This window comes from Semicossyphus pulcher, unplaced genomic scaffold (genome assembly GCF_022749685.1).
Source record: "Semicossyphus pulcher isolate SPU_LCO1_2020_fin unplaced genomic scaffold, fSemPul1.0.p SCAF_6, whole genome shotgun sequence".
Lineage (NCBI taxonomy): Eukaryota > Metazoa > Chordata > Actinopteri > Labriformes > Labridae > Semicossyphus > Semicossyphus pulcher.
Genome location: NW_027211737.1, coordinates 16007679 through 16030712, shown reverse-complemented (window position 1 = coordinate 16030712; position 23034 = coordinate 16007679). Strand labels below are relative to the sequence as shown.

General features: G+C 42.4%; 1 protein-coding gene across 2 annotated transcripts in view; it reads left to right on the top strand.

Moving 5' to 3' along the window:
• The window catches only part of frmd3 (FERM domain containing 3), a 59624-nt gene that overhangs the window by 27977 nt on the left and 8613 nt on the right, over nt 1-23034 (top strand). For both annotated transcript variants that reach the window (XM_069682968.1, XM_069682967.1), the window contains exons 6-13: nt 909-1032; nt 2789-2876; nt 4087-4175; nt 5001-5064; nt 8813-8901; nt 12082-12156; nt 15340-15408; nt 15603-15727. In XM_069682968.1, coding sequence (XP_069539069.1) covers nt 909-1032; nt 2789-2876; nt 4087-4175; nt 5001-5064; nt 8813-8901; nt 12082-12156; nt 15340-15408; nt 15603-15727 — 723 coding nt within the window. The remainder of the gene's footprint in view (nt 1-908; nt 1033-2788; nt 2877-4086; nt 4176-5000; nt 5065-8812; nt 8902-12081; nt 12157-15339; nt 15409-15602; nt 15728-23034) is intronic.

Sequence of the window (23034 nt, the reverse complement as noted above, 5' to 3'; positions counted from 1 at the left end):
ATAGGTTGAGGATTACTGTTTAATTAAACTCCAGGAAAGTATTTGATTTAACCTTTATTATGACTGCTAATTAAAAACCGTCTGTTAGGAGGTTGTTCTTGATTCAGTAAGGGATATATTTATCTATCAAGCTAATGTGTATAGTCTCCAGTTGAAAAAATAAAAGGCTATATTGAAAAAGATCTTTAAGTGTTTGTTTGTGTGCGAGCATCTAGGAAATTTTCTGAAATTTGTTAGGACTCTTATATTGTTTTCTTTTTATATATATATATACACTACCAGTCAAAAGTTTGGACACATTTTCTCATACAAGTTAATGGGAAAGTGTGTCCAAACTTTTGACTGGTAGTGTATATATAGTTACACCAAACAATAGTAGCTTAGCATGAAGACTGGACACGGGGGAAACAGCCTGGCTTTATAAGAAATCCAGCCACACCTTAAAGGCTAATTAACATGTTATATCTTGTTTGTGTAATCCACATAACAAGCAGGGACTACAGGAAGTTACAACTCCAGACAAGGAAAAAGTGTATTATGCTGTCAGTGGTTTTTATATTGACCTTGTATAGATTAAAACAATTAGATATAACATGTTAAGTGGACAGTTTTATAGGTGCTGCTAGCCAGATTTGATTAACTTTGTCAGGCTAGCTTTCTCCACCTGTTTCAGGTCTTGATGCTAAGCTAAGCTAACCAACTGCTGGATCTAGCTTCTAGCTTCTCATCTAGCTCTTCACCACAATAGGATCAAGATTATTTCCCCAGATTTCACTACATACATATAGCATGTTGAACTGCAAATGCCTGACATTGTAGAACTGTTCATTTAAAACAGATGTACATGTTCCAGTTTTACTCTTTTTTTTTATATCACTTATAACACTGCTGTCACCTTCTGTCTGCAGCTGAGCTCGGGGACTACGACCCAGAGGAGCACCCATCGGACTACATCAGAGACTTCAAGCTGTTCCCTAAACAATCGCTCAAACTGGAGAGGAAGATTATAGAAATACACAAGAACGAGCTCAGGTAAGATGTGTGTGTCTTTGTGTGTCTAAAGGGTTTGTTATCCGGAGGTAAACCTTTGTTGTTTTCGGTTTACTGTTTGATTTTGGCGACAGGCATGGATGCTCAGTCTTTTGATCTGTGTTTCTATAACATGCTGTGAAGACAATTTTCTACTCTGCAGACAATAAATCGCTTTGTTCAGTTCTGGCAGGAGACAAAATTGGATGATTTGTTGTTCATTGCGTTGCAGACGGGATTTCAGTTTAGATTAAGATGAAGGTAAATAAGAACTGGAATAAATTTGTAGTGGACGGAACATGAATTATTTATTTTATGCTTTGGACGTCTGGCTTGTTATGAGAGGATATTCTGAATTTAAATTCCAATGAAAATATACCAAACACTGTGGATGGGGTCAAACATGAGCTCAACGCTGACCTGATAAATTAGCTCCTCTTGTGTATCCTCTGTGCTCTGCATGTGATCAGAAGCCAAGTTTTTGGGTCCTAACAATGCACAATAAACATCCATAAACTCAGCCTGTTCACTCATCAAACCAGGGGAGGATTTTGCAGTGTTTTAAAACGTAAAGCAAAGGCTTAATTAAAAGAAAATTATTTGATTGTACCCAGAGGTTTCTGCAAAGTAAAACGATTAAAAGATGTTGAAATTGATGCCCCAATATTATTCCTACTCTATACTCTGCAGGGAGAGACGGCTCCTAAATCATAAGACCACATAATATACAGTCATTCTTACATAGAAACCCTCCCTCGGGGTGTTTACTTGAATCATTCCTGCAGCTCATGAATGATGCTGTTACGATGTGACCGTCACACTTACAGCGATTATAGAACATCAAAGACAAATCCTTCATTTCCTTCAGCACAGACGCAGATGATGTTTACTACCCTCTGTTTGGATTAGCATGTACATTACTACTGAACCTTAGATGGAGACTTCAGATGGTTTCCATAGAAGTGCAAAAAGACAGATGTATGTGTGTAGTTTTATTGTAGGTCAATGTGTCTGGCATCAAGATGAGTAGCAGTGTACATCACCCTGTTTACTTTTAAGTTACCAATTAATCATTAATTAATTGAAATCAATAATCTTTGTTTATTACACAGCTGTGTTAAATTCTTGATTCTGATTGGTTAATCACAGCATTCTGAGGTCTGCTATTTCTAAATAGCAGGCCGTTGCTATGAAGAACAAACTGTTGCTAGGGATGCGGCTCTAACATGTAAACAACAAATGTAATGCTTTAAACTTATATGTCAAATGTTACGTAGACGCTGCCTCTGTGGAGTTTACAGTGTGGATTTGAGTCAACATAAAAAGCCATGTGGACAGATTCAGCTGGCTTCTTCAAACTGACAAACAGGAAGTGACCTGTGTCCTGAAGCATGACAAACAAACATCAAAATAAAAGTCCATCCAACAGTATGCCTTAAAGCCAACACAGTGTGTAACAGCCACAAAATTCATCCCAGGTACACTGGAGTCGCGGTTTTCTCTGAAGCAGCTTGTTATTGTCAGCAGTTGAGGGCAGTGCTCTCAACATCGATGTCCTGTGCCACGGTTAGGATGCACACTGTGAAATTATTTGAGACACACAAAAGACTGCAATAAGCAAGATATTTCAAATTTAATAGTGAGCCCATGCTGGAACGTTTTGCGTCAATTAAATCAACACAAAGGCATCAACCAAACTTTCACATTCACGTAGCACCAATGTGTTCATTTGTAAATAATCTCCTCTCCTCTCTTTTAGGGGCCAGTGTGCTTCTTTTGCAGAGTTGAACATGCTCCAAAGGGCTCACAGTCTGGAGACGTACGGAGTGGACCCCCATCCATGCAAGGTAACTTCCTCTAAGATTGCACGCTTTCATATAGTCTGGCTATGAGGCCTGCTACTGCTGATGTTGACAAGCTCGTCTGATCAAAGTGATGCAAATCTCTTACGTCATGTTAGAAAAGTTGGCTCATTTCAGTTGCATACATTTATAAAGAAGTGCGTATATTCCCTAAATTGTCCACGCACGTTGTCTGAAAGTAAACATTCTGGCTTCAGTCAAAACAGTGACTGTGTTTATTACACACATTAACCTGTCGTCTTTGTTCGCCCTTAATTAGCTTATTAAATGAACAACTATACACATGATTAACTTCACTCAGCAGCCATTCAGCAAACCTGAGAGGTCACCAAAAGAGGAGCCCAATGATCTTAACAAAAGAAATCTGGTCTGCACAGAAATCTAATGTTCTTATTGATTGATCTGAAGTCGTCTTCAGCAAGACAATGTCATAAGTCCTTTTTACGCAGAGGTCCTGTCATAACACTGCTTACATTTACGTTCAGCACTTTGGTTTATTCAACACTTAAGTTTCTACTTTGATATAAATCCTGCTCGTACTTCTTCCTGGTGTTTTTTATTCTACTCTTATGAAAGATGGAATGAGCTGAATCTGATAAAGAAAAGTCATATTTTATAATCCACTATTCTGTTCATCCTCCGACTGCGAAACAGGAACACCGTCCCAGAAACAGACGAGTCAGCCTCGCAGATTAACAAGATAATTCTGTCTCGTGGAGAGGATCCCCTTTATCTGCTCGGCTCTCTCACTGAGGCTGTTTTTAATTTGGCTGGAGCTGGGACTGAAGTATCATGGACACTTAGATCTGTGGAGATCAAGAATCTGATGAAGCGAGCAAGAAATGTGGGGAACACAGAGAGTTATTGACAGAGAGATAAAGGAGGGAGGCCGACACATGTGATGTGGGAGAGTGACAGGAACCTGTTTCTATACTCTGTAGATGATATTGGTTTCGTTTCCTCTCAGTCGATCAAACTGAGTCCACCTGTTCTGTATTTTCTTGCCTTGTCCTTGATGCCAGTTGCTGCATATGAGCAGGGGTGACGTTTGAACAAGTGATTTTGTGTAGGTGCCATCACCATGGAGATTATTGACAGCCCACTTGCCTCCCTGCCGTGAATCCACCTGTATCCCATGTTGCCATGTGCTGCCTCTCACTCTGCGTATGTGTGTGTGTGTGTGTGTGTGTTGCAGGATTTCACAGGCTCCACAGCCTTTCTGGGGTTCACAGCCACAGGTTTTGTGGTCTTCCAGGGAAACAAAAGGATCCACCTCCTCAAATGGTAAAAAAAAAACCTTTAAGCATAAAGTTGAATTCCGTTTTCAAAACGTTGCTGATTAAATTATTTACTATAGGAGCATTTTGTCCTTCTTCATCACATTTCAAAAGATGAATCTACACTTTGATGAATGAAATTTTAATTTTAAATTAAATAAGAAACTTAAGCTGTCAAATACGTAGAGTAATATAACAGTATTTATATATCTAGTAGCATAAAGTAGCTGTAAAGTAATAACAAGTAAAGTGCAAGTTGCTCTTAAGTACTGTGCCTAGGTAAATTAGGTTATATATGCCCAACAAATTAGAAATAACCGTAATGCACTTTAACGTCTTAAAGCTCCTGTGAGGAGTTTTTCACTGGTTATGAAACAGACTGAAATTAATTCCGATAACTCTATATGAGCTACAAAAGCAAACAAGACCATCAGCAACAAGATTGATTATTTTATATAAAACTGCTGGTGGGGGGGAGGGGGGGTAGGTGTCAGACGAAGCGAGTAACTGCACGCTGCCTTTGTTTACATTTTCCAGGGCAGAAATTTAAAGTGAGTGATACATATGACTGTTAAAGAACGCCGGATGAGATTATTTGTTAAAAATCACCACTTTTCACAAGCATGAACAGGACAAAATCAGCAAAGAGATAAGAGGTACGGCTTTGTCCACAGGGGGCGCCAAAATCGACACAACCGAAACTTCCTCATAGGAGCTTTAAAGAAGCTGTTTGTTAGATCTTTGCTTGTGTTGTACGTCGCTAGTCTCTAATCTTTAAACATGATCATGTAGGTATATTTTTTTAAAGTTATAACATCTTCATTCTTTACAGGAATGATGTGAGCAAGCTGAAGTTCGAGGGGAAAACCTTTTACGTCATCGGGATTCAGAAGGAGGTGAGTGCATCGTCCTCCTGCACGAACTCTCTAAAGGGCAAAAATAAAGACTAACATTTTCTGTGTAGTTTCCTGCATCATGATGATGAATTGTAAAGTCTTAAGTGCAGCATGATGACAACCGCGACCTCTGACATTTGTGCAGTTTTGTTCCTCTGAAAAAAGACAAAAACGATCATGATTTTGATGTAGATGCACAGTAGGACTCTGTACTGTTCTTCCTTTTTTCTCTTACTTTGCTGTCCTTCTTTCTTCAACTGTGTAATGGTTACATCAGATAAATGTGCTCTAAAAAACCGTACACTTTGTCTGTGTAATCCTGTCCTCCATCACACACACTGTATATATGTGTGTGTGTCGCTGTTTCAGATCTCCTTAACAGGCAGGATTCACTGTAACAGGATGGTGGGTGTGTTACGACTAACCTCCTCGCTCACATCATGTGTCCACTGTGGCCCAAATATGAGACTCCATCACTGCTTCCATGCAAGGACATGTCCAACATGTAATATGCTGGAAAATCATAGAAAGCATATCGTTGCTTTAAATGCAGGTTTCTTACATTTGGGACACATGTTTCATCCGTACGCTCGTGTTTGTCATCCTGTCAGAGCTGTGGTAGATTCTGAGCAGCGATTTTGGTGCCTCACACATGAACCTACATTGACTCAGTCAGAGGAGCCTTAAAACACTTAAAATGTGTGTTACTGTAGCTAAAGCCAGGTCGCTCTGTAATCTACCAATCAGCCAATCAATACATAACTATTCTCTTCATTACAGAGGCTTAAAGCAGCTCTCTCATCTCTGCTTAGCGTGTCCGTCTGTCTGCCTGTTTGTCTGTTTGGCGACTCATGAGTGGCTGAAGATGCAGTTTGATCTTTGTGTTTCTGTCTCTTCTCTCTGTGTGTAAACATAGTCATCACTGGTGAGTAAATACATGTGAATATAGCAGCACCGAACACTTGTTGTACTGAAATCCTCAAATATGATGCCTCTGTGCACAGTCCTGCCCTCACCTCACTCTACGATTGCAGGAAGCTTTTGTCATCTTCACTTGTGTGTTCAGTGTTGTTTGTGTCATTTTGTTTCATTTCATTTCATTTAAAGTGCTAATCTCAAAGATCTCAGCTTCGTTCTTTTAGGCGGCACCTGTGGCGATAATTGCGATTACCAGATATCCAGACAGTGTTGCATGTGTGACGTCCACGGTTGGCTCTGGTTGTAACTCTTGATTTTCCTCGCTGACGGTCGCTTTCCTTTTTAGACTGTTTGCCTTCATCTGAGCGTCGAATTTGTTTCTTTTCTTTGGATTTTCACTTATTTTTGAAGTTGTATCTGTAGTCATCGATCTTTTCTTTGTTTGTTCAGCCATAGTAGATTACTGTTTATTCGCAACACTTGCAGAGAACGGAAAAGCAGCCGCTTAGCTCCGCCTACCCTCTCTGGCAGACCAACCACTGCTGGGTGATATAAAAGGTGTCACTAACTGGGCGCCGCTTGTGATTTTTTTCTGCGCATGTCGCCACAGACACCCGGTCTGTAATAAAGTATATACCAGAGATGTGAACTTGAGACTTGGTGACTTGGACTTGACAAAAAGTAAATGACTTGAGACTCGACTTGGACTTGCAAGTTAATGACTTGAGACTTGACTTGAGGCCTGATGACTTGGATGACTTGCGTGTGTTCATAAGTTTGAATGTTGCTGTTAAATATAAAATCATATAATTCAATGTTGTCAAGTTTGTGTCTAACTATCAAGTATGTATGCAGCACAAACTGGGAATCATGATTGGACGACTCAAAAAGCTCCCCGGTATGTGATTGTCATGATTGGATGACTGGCTGTCAGTCAAACTCCTCACTATGGCAACACGCAACATGAAAGACCCCAAAGAGAAGCCTCATCAGGCGTACTCGTTACTACTCAATACTGTCTCAGATCAGACCATCATCATGGCTGCGTCTGTGCCAAGATAATACAGATACAATTCATTGTCATATTTTTTGAACAGGTTCTAAATTAGCCAATAATATAATTATTAGACGGGCTACTAATACCTTGTCTTTTCTCTTTATAAAGACCGGATACTACAGGTAAGAGTGCTGTATGTTGGTGAAAAAAAAGTGACTTGACTCGGGACTTGTCTTGACATAACCTGTGACTCGACTTGACGTGGCTAAGAGAAAATGACTCAAGTCTTGCTTGAGACTTGGATCAAATGACTTGAGACTTACTTGGGACTTGAGCAAAGATGACTTGGTCACAACACTGATATATACTGCAAATGCAAAGGCTTTCATCAGTGGGCCATAGGCTCAGTCAATAGGCTCATTGTGTTACCACATTTGGCGATAGATAGTGACTTAACAGACCTTTATTCAAATGAAAATCTTCAAGATTATCACTTTAAAAGTTGTTTGTATGTATTTATTTTCTAATATTTGTCATTTTCAGTAATCCTAATAGCCTCATTATCAAAACAAGCTTCATACATAGCTCAGTTTTCATTTTACAATAGATTATGATGCGTAATCTATAACTCTCTCATGTACTTAATGTCCGACAATTTATGATTATTTCATCCTGAGTGTGTCCTTACATGTCTACATGTGTGTGTGGGTATGTTTGTTCATACCACGTCCGTGAACATATGTCACTGTATTTGTCAGGATCATATATTTGATGTGTTGTCTGTTCCGAGTCTTCCACCAGGTCACTGCATGATGTCACTCTTTGCCCTCACTAATGTATTTAGCCTGTGACACATTAGCTTAACTGTCCCACTTTGAGCTGATGGCTTTTTTATAGGCGGTTTTACTGCAGAACATGTCTTTAAATCCTGGTTTATAATGTAAAGGTCGATTTAAGTAGTTTTAATGTCAGTTGAGCAAATCAGGATATCAAACAGATTGAGGTATTCAGAAACAAGCTGAAACTCTCTTTATACGCTGTTGGTACAAATACTGTGTGTAATGCTATACGTGTATCTGTCACATCATGCCTTCAAAGCACTTTTGCATGTCAGCCAAAGTGGGACCAAAGACAATTTGTGGATAATACTTTAACATGCAGTTCTGGTACTTTCTCTCTCTCTCACACACACACACACATGGCCTCTGCAGCACATGTGTGTACATCACAGCAGAAATAACTGATGTGTGACACTGAGGGGGCTGAGCAATATCGCTGACATCAGGAAAAAGAGCAAAGTGGTGCACAGCTGTAAACTGTGCGTTGACCCGTTCATGATTTAACCTCCCAATCTTTTATTTTATTTTTTATACACATGAGATATAAGAGAATGTCTGGCCATGGTTGTTACTGTTTTACAGTACCTCCCTCTCATGTTATTGATCTCCGTGTTTCCTCTCTCCTTCACCTTCTTCCCCTGTCTTAAAGCTGCATTGATCGGGTATCTCATATTACCAGACACACAGGCCTGAAAACCAGACATTTACTGGAATACACCCCCCCCACTCCTCTTTGTCCATAAAAAACCCGTGTTCTGCAGGCTACAAGCTCTTTTACTGCTGAACACTGTGGCCAAATCACTATCTGTCTAACATCTTGCTAAGCTTACGACTTTGTCCTGCGGGTCAGCGTTTTGCACAGCTCCCTCTCATCGCGTTCAGCACTTCTCTCGTCCTTATTCACACTTCTTATTTTTTTTCTGATAATCTCACTTCTCATCCTCACTGTTTTTGTCTCTCTCCTGTTTTTTTTTTTTTGTCCTTTTCTGTGCAGAAGAAACTGGTGTTGACATTTCACACCTCGACTCCTGCAGCGTGTAAGCACTTATGGAAGTGCGGGGTGGAGAACCAGGCCTTTTACAAGTATGTCTGCACAAACACACACAAACACACACAGATATTGAGCTGCTGCTGAACTCAGAGACAGGCAGGACTGTGCAGCATAATTTCATCCAATGTCTGTTTGGCATATGTGATGTAGAGTTATCATGTTATAAATATTAAACCCAGATGCTGCTGATCTGGTTGCTTGCAACAGCTCTTCTCCTATTCTAAATTTGCCGTACAGCTCCGTCATTTCTCTTTGTTCTTTCTCTTCTGTGCTTAAAAGCTTTCACAATAAATGAGCTTCCTCATAGATTTGTAGCACATTATCGCTCCCCTCACTTTATATTCCTGCCTCTCTGTGGCTCCGCCGTATTATGCTGCTGCCGTCCCCCCTCTCTGGAGCAGCTGATGGCTCCGAGGCCATCGCTCTGACTATTGACTGACTATTGACGCTGCCGCCGTGTCAGGAATGGAAACAAGCTCGGGGTGAAGGCGAAAGTGACAGAATGGAGACATCATTTTTTTTCCCGTGGTCACGGTCGCTGCAAGGTTACGAGCAAACAAAATGAATGGGCTCTTTGCCTCAGTCAAGGCTCAGCGGGAACTTCAGCAAAGGAATTCATTACACTTAATTACACAGTAAGAGCAGACTCATGACCACATTCCTCTACCTGAACTATTCCTCTGCTAACTACTCACCTCAAGACAGATCCCAGATTTATTTTTTTCTCACCTGAAATTCAGGAACAAATTTTCTCTCTCAACTTTTAAGCAAACAAGACAAGCAGAAACTTAATTCATTAGAAGGTTCTGAGATTATCAGCAGTAAATTCATTAACAGGTTTAATAATCAAAGTAGTTATTAAAGTCAATTAGCGAGCAAAAAAATAAGCTAGTTCCAGCTTCCTCAAATGTAAGAATTTGCTGCTTTTTCTCCATCATAGTTCAAATATCTTCTCCTGAGGCTTTGAAAAAATGTGATGATTAAAAGGCCAAACGATTAATCAATTAGTTGAGAAAATAGACCCTCCATGTACAGCAGGTAATTACACCTGCTAATGAAGATTCAAACAAAAGCTTTTTAAAAAAAAGCAAGGCCGACGGTGTCAACTGAGCCTCTCTAATAGAGCCAATCCTCCAGAGTCTGGGAAAATCATATCTATGGAACCAGATGCTTCCGTGAAGACAAACAGAACTACCTGGATTAAACGTGGATTTCAAATCCTTAAAAATACGCAAAAAAAACTGGGAGGAAATAATGTGAGTCTGCAAAGGAAGGCAAGAAGTGCAAAGTGTCAAGGTTGTGGTAAAACAAAAAGTGGAGGACCCAGGTGCAGACTAAGGCGATTTACTTAAAACAAAAGGCAGGCAACAAAGGCTTAGTGTAGAAGTGTCCAAGCACAATTAATGAGAAGGAGAATACACAGGAAACAAGAGGAGGGATTCACAACCAGGTATCACATAGAGGAATGACACGGCGAAAGACTATAGTTCCACAGGGAGGACGAGAATGAGCTTACAAGCTCAAAGGGGAGGACAAAGACTTCATACACTGTGAATAATCAGAGTCAGGTGAGACCAGTCAACACAGGTGAACACAATGAAGGCAGGGAACACAATCTAAAAGGCGGGAAACACACAAAGGCAGGAAGTAAAACAAGACATGACACACATGAGCTGTGTCCCAATCCAGGGGCTGCAGCCTTCAAAGGCCGAATTTGAAGGCAGATTGCGTCACTGAAGCACATCGAAGGCTGTCCCAATTCGAAGGCTCCTTCAGATGCAGCCGACAAGTGCGTCCTCTGTTTCCCCGGCCGCGAAGGATCCTTCGGGTGCATCCTTCGCGGCCCACCGTATCCCGAGATGCAGTGCGCGCCAATTCAAACGAAATGGCGGACTTTTAAATGGCCGAGGAATACACTTTAAAATGTAAACGTTTTTGGTTTCAACTCAATCAAATAGCTAGCCTTGCACATGTTTAAGAAAATGAAAGGGCCCTTAAAACAAATGATCTTTAAAATAATAGGTTAACTTGCGCAACGTTAGTTATGCTAGCTAGTAAGCCCGCTAGCTACCTGTTGCTAGGCGACAGGATCAGCATTTGGTGACACAAGGGTAGACCAGAACGTCTCATTTCAGTTTGGCTTTAACGGTCTATGCAGGCTATGAATGGAGCATCCTCTGTGGACCGCCTCCTTCGAAGGCTGCAGCCCGTGGATTGGGACACAGCTATTTGGCCAGAACTACAAAATAAAACACAACACTAAAAACCAAACTCAGGACTGACTCCAGGAAATAAAGAACACAGAATACATTAAATACAAAACTAAACAGTAGAACTTGTGACACAAAGAAGGTGTGAAGCGAAATGAGAAGGAGCGCTGGCTGTAAACAGCCATTCAGGTGAAACATGGACACGTCATGTTGGAGGGAAGGAATGCTTTGTGACTGATTTATCACAGTGCCCTTCCTCCTCCACACTGTCAATCACTCTGAAGGTCCGCCCCTCCCTCTTACCTGCAGCCCACAGTTTCCCATTGTTCACTCATACTTTTTTAAACCATGGTTTTTGACAGGTGACTTACCTTCACTATATTTAGTTTCTGTTTCATGTAGCGCTTCATTGAGCCAGTTTTCTCCCACACATCTTGTGTCATCTTGTTTAAAGTGTAAGTAAAAAAACGCTTACAGAAGGAAGTTATAAAAGCTTTCTGATAATAGCCCCGGCCTGTATAAGCCTGGAGATTGACTCCATAATGACAGCAGCTCATGTGTCTGTGAGAGGCAGACGGAGAGGGGGGGATGTCATCTCAGATGTCAGACAAGCATCAGAGCAGCTTAATCAAATCAAAGTGAATTGAGTTTGTAAATGGCAGCCAAGCAGAGCGCTGAGAACATACGTCCTCTCTCACACACACACACACACACGCAGGAGAGCAGAGGTGTGTGTGTGTATACTCTGGCAACATCTCTGCTGCTCTGCTTGATAAATGATACAGGAGGAAACATAAAGGTTTGACCTACAGGATAAGCTTTTAAAATGGTACGCCTTCACTCTCCTCCCTCTTCTGCTCACTAAGAGGATTGTTTGTGTACCTCGAACAGAACATAATGGATGTTGTTTCAAGGGTTAATGTCACACCCACGAGAATGAGTTATTTTGTCGTTGTTCTTCAGATTCTTTGTAATAATGACGTCCTTTGTCTCTTCTGACAGGTGTGCGAAGTCGAGTCAGATAAAGACAGTTTCCAGCAGCAACATCTTCTTCAAAGGCAGCAGGTTCAGATACAGGTGAGACTGTTTTCAAGTCAGTTTTCATAAAAGTGGGCATAATCTTTTTTTTTTTTTTTTTTACAGATGATACAATGACAGTAAAGAATGTGTAATATGTGTTCAAGGAAAGAGAGAAATGTATAAAAGAAGTTGGAAAACAGAAACACGCAGAAATGTAACTAATGACAGGCAGGAGAGATACAAAGATACAGAGTCAGAGTCAGCCACCGTTCATCCGCATGTCAACAAGCCTAACAATGACGATACTTTCCGTCGTATAAGATATCAATTTCCAGAGATGAAGCTCTAAAATCAACCACTGTAACTCCTGAAGTCCCTTTCACACATGCACTGCACTCCTGAAAAAGTCCTGACATTGTCAGTTTCTCTGCTTTATACTCGTAAATGCTCGACTAAGTTGCCTCTGTTATGTTTTCCAATCTTGTGTTTGTATTCTAGAAACATCCACATACACGTGTTGTGATATTAACCCATAAACAGACGCCATTAAAGGCCTGTGTCCACTGGTGTTTTTTGTGCTGGCAGTGGCCACGACCTCAATTTCAGAGCGCTTCTCACTGGCGCTTACTGTTGCTAGGTTACGAAAGTTGTCTGACAGAATCATTATGTCTGTTTTAAATCACTCTGTATGCTTAATATTTGCTTTCATTCAAGGAAATTCTACAAAGAAAACATAAAACAATGGAAAGGATTTGTGTCCTGGCGTTAGCAGCCTGGAAATTGTACCTCAAAAAAACCGAAAGTATTATTTCTTCTCTACCATTGTTGTTGACAAAGTTGATATCAGAAGTCTCGCCCTTTGTGGATTTTGATTGGTCGGTGAGGGAGAAGTGACTTTAGCCTTTTTTACACTGCGCCGTAACGAAGCTCCATCCTCATGCCACCTTTGTCATTCTACCTTGGACGGGGCAACGCCGGCGTAAAGCCGCCCCAGTGTGTGTTTTTAAATAGCGTACCAGCATTGTGGAAGCAAAACGTGAGGGAGATGTAAACAAACAGGGCGTACTTCAAATACAAACACATGGCGCTGTTCCGCCTTGCCAGCTCTGCAGTTTACACAGACACCATTTCGCCTCTGTTACTACCGCTGATGCCAGCTCAGAGGCGGAAATGACTTCACCACAAAATTCAGCCTCTGTGCGTTTTACATAGAAGACGGAGCGTAAAAGAGGTGTAATAATCCTGCCTTGAACTGGCAGTGTAAAAAGCCTTATTGATGAGAGCTGCAGTGTTCCAAAAGTTGAACTATTTTTAACTGAGAGCGACAAACAGCTGATGCTGAGGGTGTTTTTGAACAGTAAAGAAAATAGGCGCTGCCTGCACAAAAAATGCTGTTAGTGGACACAGGCCCTTATTGTAGATGCCTCCTCCTGCAAGCTAACCAGCCGCACACGCTCACCTTCACCAAACAGAGTATTTCCAGTATTTGATAACGTGTCACACGGACAGTCTCCTGCTGTTTGAGACATGCGTGTAAGGCAGGTCCAAAAAAGGTCACCTGAATGTCTGGAAATGTTCCAGAGTTTCAGTGTGTAAGGGACCATAGTTACCTTGCACCTTGATAAATTTACATACCACATACGGCGGTGTAACTCGAGCTCATGAACAGCACACTAGACCCAAATTGTGCTTCTCCTCTTTGTGCACCAGCACCCACATCCAGCCTGGTCTCTGTGATTTACTGACCCTAATATCACAGGAAAGCCTCTCTATAAGTCTGTTATTGGAGCCATGTATTCCCTCTCAGATCCTCCTCTCAGACAAAGCTCTTTACCAGGCTCACACTCCAGTCTGCTCCATTTCATCTGCTCGCTAAAGCAGTTTGGCTTAAGGGCTCAGAGATGAGTAATAGCATGCAGCCGAGTTTAGTCTGAAATATGGGAATTGGACGTTTGTGCACATGCAAACAGGAGCGAGATTTGTAGTCCTCAAACCAAGGCAATTTTCATAAAGCAGAGCAGATCAGATCTTTATCACACTTGTGTTGGAGCAGCAGTTTACTGTTCATCATAAAGCATTTTTCTGCATACTGCAGGCCCACGTTTGCCAGAACACAGTGCTCACTTCCCCTGTACTATCAGCCTGACGCCTACCACTCCAGATGTTTCATTTTACCCTCTAATTTACGACCCAAACATCAATCTCAGCAACAATAGACTAATGGGTGGGCTGGTGGAGCCTGCTGGCTTGAACACGAGCGGTTAGAGTCCAGAAACTCCAGCCGCCCAACAATCAGACTAATGGGGCTACACACCCTGCTGGCAGGAAGCAGCCTCCTCTGCAGCTCAGACACACAGCTGATTCTGAGCAACGACTGAAAACACAGAAGAAATATTACGCTCGTTTCTCTTCTGACCAAGTCCGACCATTTCAAGTTAAAATGTTGACTTTTTGGGGGAAAAAAATCTTGTCAAAATCAGTTTAGCACAATATGAGCGTGCAGTTAAAGCAGATTGAGTCTTAAGGTGCTTTTCGACAGCAGGAACCAGGGTCTAAATTTAGTTCCGGCGTAATTGATTCATCCCCTGAAAATTCCCTGCTTGGGGGGTAGTACTTTCAAAAGGTCCAGAAACTTTCAGGGCGGGGCCTGCAGTGCTGATCGTTTCTGATTGGTCGAGCGCTTGCAGTGTTTTGTTTATCCCAGCATGTTTGAAAGACTGCCGCTGCAAGCTCACTGTTATCATCGTGCTTCAAGATTGTTTATCACCTCCATGCTAACAGGCTGCCGGCCTGCTCGTTGCATTTTATGGCGTCATCTTTGCTGTATGGCCTTCATCTTCTTCTTACCACCACCTACTGGACTGGCGGTGTAGTGCAGTTACTTTTATTGCTTCTCCATACGATATTTCGCCTGATTTGCATAATCCTCCCGGGACTTTAGGCCGCTGTGGAAACGCAGATAACAATGGGCCACTTCTCTTCTTCCTGGAACTAAACGTTCCTGGTACATTTGGTCGAAAAGCACCTTTAGACTTGTGTCTATGTACAGAAATGACCTGTCAATGCTCCTTTTTAGCAGCTTTTTTGTGCTTTGTGACCTTTTCCTCAGTCTATGTTTAAAAAAAAAGAGTTTTTCTAAAAATTAGGTTTGTAAAAACAGAAATAACAGTATTTTCCTTCAGCAGTTACATCTTTTTTTCTTTGTTTTTCTTGCAATAAGTGTGTGTTTCTCCTTCTTAGTGGAAAAGTAGCAAAGGAGGTGATAGAGGCCAGCTCTAAGATTCAGAGAGAGCCACCAGAGGTGCGCAGGTAAGAAAAACATGCCAAGTTACCTGCACTCATGTAGTTAAAAATGATCTCATTAGTATCACATGGGAAAATCGAATTATCTTCCATTTAAGGAGCTTAAAACATGTAAGGGAAGGTTGTGAAAATAGAGCCACACCTGAAGCAGACTTGCATCCTTTCCACATGTCAGCGTGTTTTTGACGTTTGTGTTTCAGAGCTCAGTTCGGTCAGAGTCGAAGTTATAACTCTCTGAGCCATAAAAACCTCATCATGAACATGGAGCCGCTGGTACCCGCTCTGCCCTCCACCAACGAGTACGAGGAGACGGCCACAGACAACGGTAGGATGTTACTTAACACACACACACACACACACACATACATACATACATACACACATACATACATACACACATGCCCTTCTGCCACAGGCCTCTGGGAAGTCACATGGGGTCTCCCTTGTGTACGAAGAAGCTCATGCACAAGCGTCAGACAGAAAGCGTTAATTGAGCAGCTGATGCTCCCATTCCTCCATCACTCTCGTCTCCCTGGAGACACCAATCGCAGCACGCTAAAAATACCCTTCCCATGATCCTCCCTGAGTTCACCACCATGCTCGTGTGTGTCTGTGTGTCCATGACTTCATGTGTGCTGTACGGAGATAGGAACACTTTGTGACATCACAGAAACAGATCCATCGTTTGTTATTATTAAGGAAGAGTCAATTAGAAGTTATTTGTTCGGCTCAAGTGGTCTGTCTCTGTTTGAATGATTGTATGTGTGCACACGCAGGCTTTTAGTTGTTGAATTTCCTGTTTGTGTGAATGTTAAGCTAAAAGTCAAGCTCATCCATCCTTACACAGTATAACAGCTGCAATTTGAAAGTGAACCCTGCATATAGTGTGCATGAGTTATTACTATACACTAATCCATTGTTTCTCTTTTCTTTTTCTAAGCAATATTTCACACCTGTTTTCCACAAATTATTCTTTACTTTGATTATAAAACCCCAATGCAAACCTTTTTAAATATTCTGCCATTAAGGAACATCATCCATGTAGACAGTGCTAATGAAGCAAATCAATCACTCTTTTAAAAACACACCCTTTTAAAACACTTCATGAGGAAGAACTCATTAGATGTGTCATATTTATACTATGTATCACACAAAATCGATCACAATGGTTCAGTTTATTTCCTAATAACATCCTTTTACATTTCTCGAGAGACATTTTCTTTTTAATTTGGAACAAATTGTCGTGAAAATGTACTTTTTTAAGAACCCAAGTAAATAGTGATCATTTATTGTTTGAAACTTCCCGTTTGATTGTATGCTTGCTTGTAGACAGTTTTTACATGCTTTCATGTTGTTTGTAACTGACTGAGAGGAATAGTTCAGGTTCTTTGAAGTGGGGTTGTGGCAGGTACTTATCCACAGTTAGCGTACTACATACAGTAGTTAACAGTCAGCACGGCCCCTGTGAGGAGAAGCAGGCCGGAGTTCCTGAACAGAAGCTAAGCAAAACACCGCTGCAGACGGGGTCACGAGTACCACGTGCTTTGTTCGCTTAAAAGAGTCCTACGTATAAACAAACATGTCAGTTTAAGTGTACACTGTATTTTAGTTTTTTGTCACCACCTCACATTGACGTCAGACAGCCCTTTCCCTCTGCACTATGTCTCACTCTGCACAACGGCCCTTGATACCTACGCATGCAGCGCACGGTATCGGATCAGCTGTTTGTGTCAGCGGTTTGTAGAAGAGCCAACAAACAAGAGAAAATACAATATTATGGAAACGCCGAAGTGCCGCTCACGATGGGGACTCGATTGTTTTCCTCTTCATGCCAGGATGTGTTTTATGCCGTGTGTCAGCTGCTTGTGACAGAAGTGCAGCGGCTGAAATCAAACTTCACTTATCGGAAGATAACGCAGTTGGTGCTTGTTTTTTTTCTGGGCTGTTTAAACAAAGCGTGTCCTGGTTACCTTATGGATGGTGGCTACAGCTCCACTACACACGCAACACTAAGACAACCCCAAGAAGATTATGCAAAACCAACGCCGAATAATCCAGCTGGACTCTTGCTATTACATTCACTTACTATTGATCAGTACCTTGTACAACACCACTTCAAAAAATCTGAACTATCCCTCTAAAGGAATTCATTTAGAAATGATGTAGGATTGCGTATCCATAGTGGTGAGGTGTATAATCAGGGTAGCCTAAAGATCATTAAATAAAGCCATCCTTCAGCTGGCCTGTTAACACCGTGATCACAGCTGAACTGAGATCAGTTTGTTCCTGCGGGAGAGAAGGAGAGAGGGGTGCAGCGAGGTGGCCGAGCAGAGCGTCACTGCCTGAGAGAAAAGCCAATGAAGCAGCACATTATTGCTTCACATTATTAGATATAATCTGACACATTTTCTCTTTGTTGTTAATCCTGACCTATTATCTGTGACCTATCACGTGAGGAGCACAGGGTGAGGTTACATTAGAATATTTTATCATCTCATCCAATCTCAGGGTTTTGGCAGCTCGGCACTCGAAGGATTTTAGTGCGTAAATCCACTTAATCTATAAAAGGAAGGGTCACATGTTCACCACATGCCAAATGGAAGTGTGCATGGAGAGAAATATCCTCAACTGTCCACACTACTGAGTTACACCTGCTGTATTATATCTCCTCCTCCTTCATCCACCCGTCCATCTACTCCACACACGACAGGACACGACCCTTTGTCTTTCACACACATGAAGCCTTTCCTCTCCTACTACTTAACTCCTTTCCTCCATCCTTTATTCCCTTCCTTACTCCCTTCATCCTCTCCCATCGCCCTGGACCGTGCACTTTAGGCCTTCACGCATGTACTGTACAGTCATGCTGCTGTGCCATCACTCTTCAACCCGCTGATTTACTTTGCTCTCTAACGCCTCATCTGACAGAATTTACGGTCATCCCCTCCTCGCTTTCTCCACCTCTCCTCCTCCTCCTCTCTCTCTCGCCCTCTCTGTCTTTCTCTCATCTCCCCTCATCCCATTTAGAGGAAAATCAATTCTTCTTGGCTCAGGGTCAAAGAGCTGCAGCATTAAGCATCTCGTCTGTCTCGGGCGGTTAGTTTGGGAGGGGCAGGAGGTGCTCATCAAATCAAGGGCCTCATGCACCACTGACAGGATGTAGTCTGAGTAATGACAGCCTGTTTCCCCCTGCAGGTGCTGCCAGTATTTGTTGCTACTCATTGAGATAGAAAACATTTTAGTTGTTGATTATTTTAGAAATACACGAAACTGTGGAGGCGTGACTCACTGATCGAATTATTTTGGATCTGCCTTTTTGTGGCTCCTGCTCCTGATGGATTTCCAAAATGTTGTCGCCAATAATCAAAGTAACATGGTCGACCCAGAATAACAGATTTGTAAGATGAGTAAAGTTAGTTGAACAAACTTTGGACACTTATGAGTGGACTAAATCTTTTGCTTTTTTAAAGCAGAAAACAAACTTGAGACTGTGATAGAGAGTATGACGTAGTCACGGTGAAGTCTCCCATCCGTTCAGTTTGTTGATTACTGTTTTGAAGCTCGGCGTTTTTCATAATCTCATTAGGAAAAAGTGTGCTGAGGTAATAAATCAATTTAGAAATAGGGTCATTTTCTCATCTGCTTCAATATAATAGAACTTTGCGTTGAAGTCGCCCCCTGCTGGCCATCACAACGATTGCATGAATAGGGCACTGCCACCAGCTTCACTTCTGAAGCCAAGAGTCAGGGTGTAAAGAGTGCTGAAATATTCAACTCAAGTAGAAGTACTTTGACTTGACTGTACTTAAGTAAAAGTAAAAAGTAACTCACTTAAAAATCACTCAAAGTAAAAGTTACTTTGATACTTTCCCGCTGATTAATAACATTTTCTTGCCTTACACATGCATCCTAATGAACAGAAAAGGAAGAGAGGGAATGATTGTACGGTCGGAGGATCCTTTGTTTAACCAGAAACAGCAGTTATATATTCTCTTTATAGCCACCTGATTCCACTGACTCGTTATGCAGCTCTCCTTCTTCACTTTGCACTCAGTGAAAGTCAACTGGCACGGCTGCTTGGTCGCAATGCACACAGTGTGATCTCATTAGCCTGTTTTTGATGCAATGCATTTGATTGGTGTCTGGTCCAAGTCAGTTTTTTCTTTCTAGCTTGCAATATCCGCAGATAAAAATGTTACTCAGTAACGGATGGATGCACAAATGTAGCGCATTACTTTATTTTATTTAAAACATACTTAAGTAAATGTAAAATTTCTGACTGGAAAAAAAGTACACGAAAAAGCTACTCAATTACAGTAAAGTGAGTACTTCGTTACTTCCACCTCTGCAAAATAGTATCAAACAAGTACTTCCTGTCAGAGGCCGACATTTTAAAAGACCTGAAGTCAAGTGAGACTATGGTCAGATTATGCTTCAGTTAACTAGTTTGTACAGAGTGTTGTCTGAAGGTGGAAGAGTTACAAAGTGCTGCAGTCGAAGGCGGAGCAAAAGGCCTACTGTCATAAAGACGTAATGAGGAGGATAATGGTGCACACTCCCACGCAGATTCCATCAAATGTGTACTGCACTGATTCAACGGCAAAAGTGACAGGAGAAGTTGTGTCAAGATCAAACAGGTGTGCTTGAGAGGGACTTTTTGTTCTCTTCTCTGTCCCCGAAGCCTCTCGCTGCATGAGGCGGGTCTGTTTGTCAGATTGTGGTCTCAGAAAGTTTAAAGACCTCCTCTCTGAGAGGGAGGGAGCAAAAACCCTGTATGCCTCAAATGAAAGCATTCTCCATTTGGTTGATTATCATCCATCTGTATCATGACAGGTCGTCCGGTTCATTTAAACAGTCAAATGGTAACTGTTTAAAGATGGCGGCTGCAAAGACTTTAGGATAAAGTGTCCTCGGGATGCTCCAGGATCCCGTCTAAATTCAGAGCACTAATCTAAGCCCTTAGAGGGGAAACAGGAAGCTGACCCAAGGTCAGTGATGACCTTGTTCTGTTTGTACAGCCTGTCCCCTTCTTATCTCCCAAATTCCCCCCACCACACACACACACGCACACACACACACACACACACACACACACACACACACACACACACACACACACACACACACACACTAGTAATGTTGTGGTTAAGGCTGTCGCTCATGGATGTTTTATAGGCTTCAGACTTCATATCCGTGTATCACGTCAGAGGCGTGCTGCAGACTCCTGCCATCACTTATCACAACAAATGAGACCCTGCGAGTGACGTCACAAGTCTTTTTTGTCCTCGAGCCAGCTGCTCTACAGTTCAATTCATATTAGTGTTAGATTTGCTCGTTTTTAATGAAACATTAGCTTAGAGCGATGTGTTTGATTAAATATAGTTTGGGGAGAAGCAGCTTTCCAGATTTAAAGTGTCTGATGGGAGGAAAAGACGGAGATATAGACAGACTAACAGAGAGGAAAAGAAAGTGATCCTCATCCCACGCAGGGTCAGGCCTGCCCCTCTGTAATCAGAGTTAGATTAGCTGCCCCTCTGCAGCCGGGACCACCAGGTTATATTTAGAAAGTGCAGCTTTGGGCCTGAGCCTCCTCTAATGCCCCTCTCCTCTTTGTTAACATCGCTGACATTCACAGGAGGGCCAGCCATGTCTGTGTATCAGAGAGAGAGAATGTGTGTGGGGTTTGTCTCTCACCATCTCTCTCCGTGTGTATGTTAAGGTCTGTGTGTGTGCGTGTGTGTGTGTGTGTTCGTACCAATCCTGGCGTCAGAGCTCAGCTGGCAGCCCGGTCAGTCGGGGTGTGGGGGTCTTACCGCAGACAGCTGGGTTTGAGGTCTGACATCTGACTGAAAGATGGAGGTTCTCGAGCACAGAGGCACCAGTGATGTCGGAGGTGGACTCATGCAGAGCGGTTTGGAGTTGGGAGTTAGCGACCGACCCGATGTCGGCGACCCCCTGAGCTGCGCGAGCCAGGGCAGGGCAGGGGGACTCGGGCTGACCCCGGAGAGGCTGGAGGGTGAGGGCATGGAGGAGGGGCAGGCCGGGCCTCTGGAAGTTTTCCACCCAGGGGAGAACTCAGATGAGCGGGCGTCATCGATCGTAGTGGCTGAGTCCTTGAGGTGCCAGGTGAAAATAACAACACGGAGGAGCCTTCACCTTCGTATAGCCAATCACACGGCCCGGGATGTGTATGTCCGGCTGGTGGGACACGGGGGCCGCATCGCTGAGATCAATGCTGGACTTCAAACAAAACAGCTGGAACAGAGTAAGACCGGGCGGCAAAGATCTGTTAGAAACGCAATCAGAGTTTATTGTGGTGCAGCTTGTGTGTTGCATTCAATGAACTTTGATTTAAATGCATCTGTGTGATGCAGCTTTCAACACATATTTCTGCATTTTAAATCAGTGCTGACGAGGTGACAGTACTGTAGATGTGCAGTATTATGAGCCAAATATTGGAGTTGCCAGGTTTGTTGTGGCAACCGTGCGGTGCAAACTGTCTGTGTAATCTGTCAAACATCCGGAGACTGTCAAGAGACCTCTTTAATGTCTGTGTGTGTGTGTGTGTGTGAGAGAGAGTGAGAGAGAGGCTGAGTAGTATGCAGCACGCACAAACATATTGTGTGCACTAGACTGTTCTGGTAGTAACTTTTAAAAGCAACAGTATAAGACAGAACTTTAGCAGGCTTTGTTTCCTGTCTGTGTCAGTAACAGAGAGAGAGGTGACAGGCAAATTTGCAGTCAAACAGCATGTTGAAGGAGTCTTAAGAATATTTGGATGCTCTTTTTCCTCGTGAGCAAGTTAAGCATTTAAAAATTCAGAAAGCCAAACTGGTTATACGGTTGGTAACTTCAGTCAGAGGATTCTGTTTGAAATGTGTATTCAGGAGTACGCAGACATTAAGACATGGTCATTAGCGTGGCCCTTCACTTACTGCTGTCATTTAGTCGTGTCCCTGTTGTCGTATCTCATCTCCTCAAGTGTCCTTGACCTGAAACTGAATCTCCAGCAGGTTTAGGAGTGATGCTTTACAACTGATCCTGTTCTTTCACTTGAGACTGTACAGGGAGGGTGAGTTTAAGTGGGAAGAGGTGTGCATGAGAGGAGTAAGTCTGCTATGAAATATCACTCAAGTTTTGATGCTTCATCATTGTTAGACTGTTGACAGCATGCAAAACAAGCCCATGGATTACAACCATTTCCCCTTCTGCGATGAAGCTATCCCTGTAAGAGAAAAAGGTTGGATGAAAACTGCATCTCAGGATTCTTGTGTGCAGCTTCACTTACAGTAAACTACAGCTCCTTTCTTGCACACAAGCTCAGTTGAACAGATAAATATACTCTGAAGGTGTTCTGGCGACGATGAAGAGGCTGCATGAAGACAAATAGGTCTGTCAACACTTGCATAACAGGGGAAAACCCTGCTCTGTGTGTGTGTGTGAGTGTGTTTAAGTGTGTGTGTGTGTGGAGGCAGGCCAGGAATCTAGCGCCTTGTAGTGTGAATCACCTCATCTGAGGAGAGACTCGTATCAGAGCTAACAGGACAGGCAGCAGACGGTTTTATAAATAAGACAACACGAGAGTAACTGTCGTATGTTCAGTAAGAAGAACCTGCTGACTTGAATGGATGA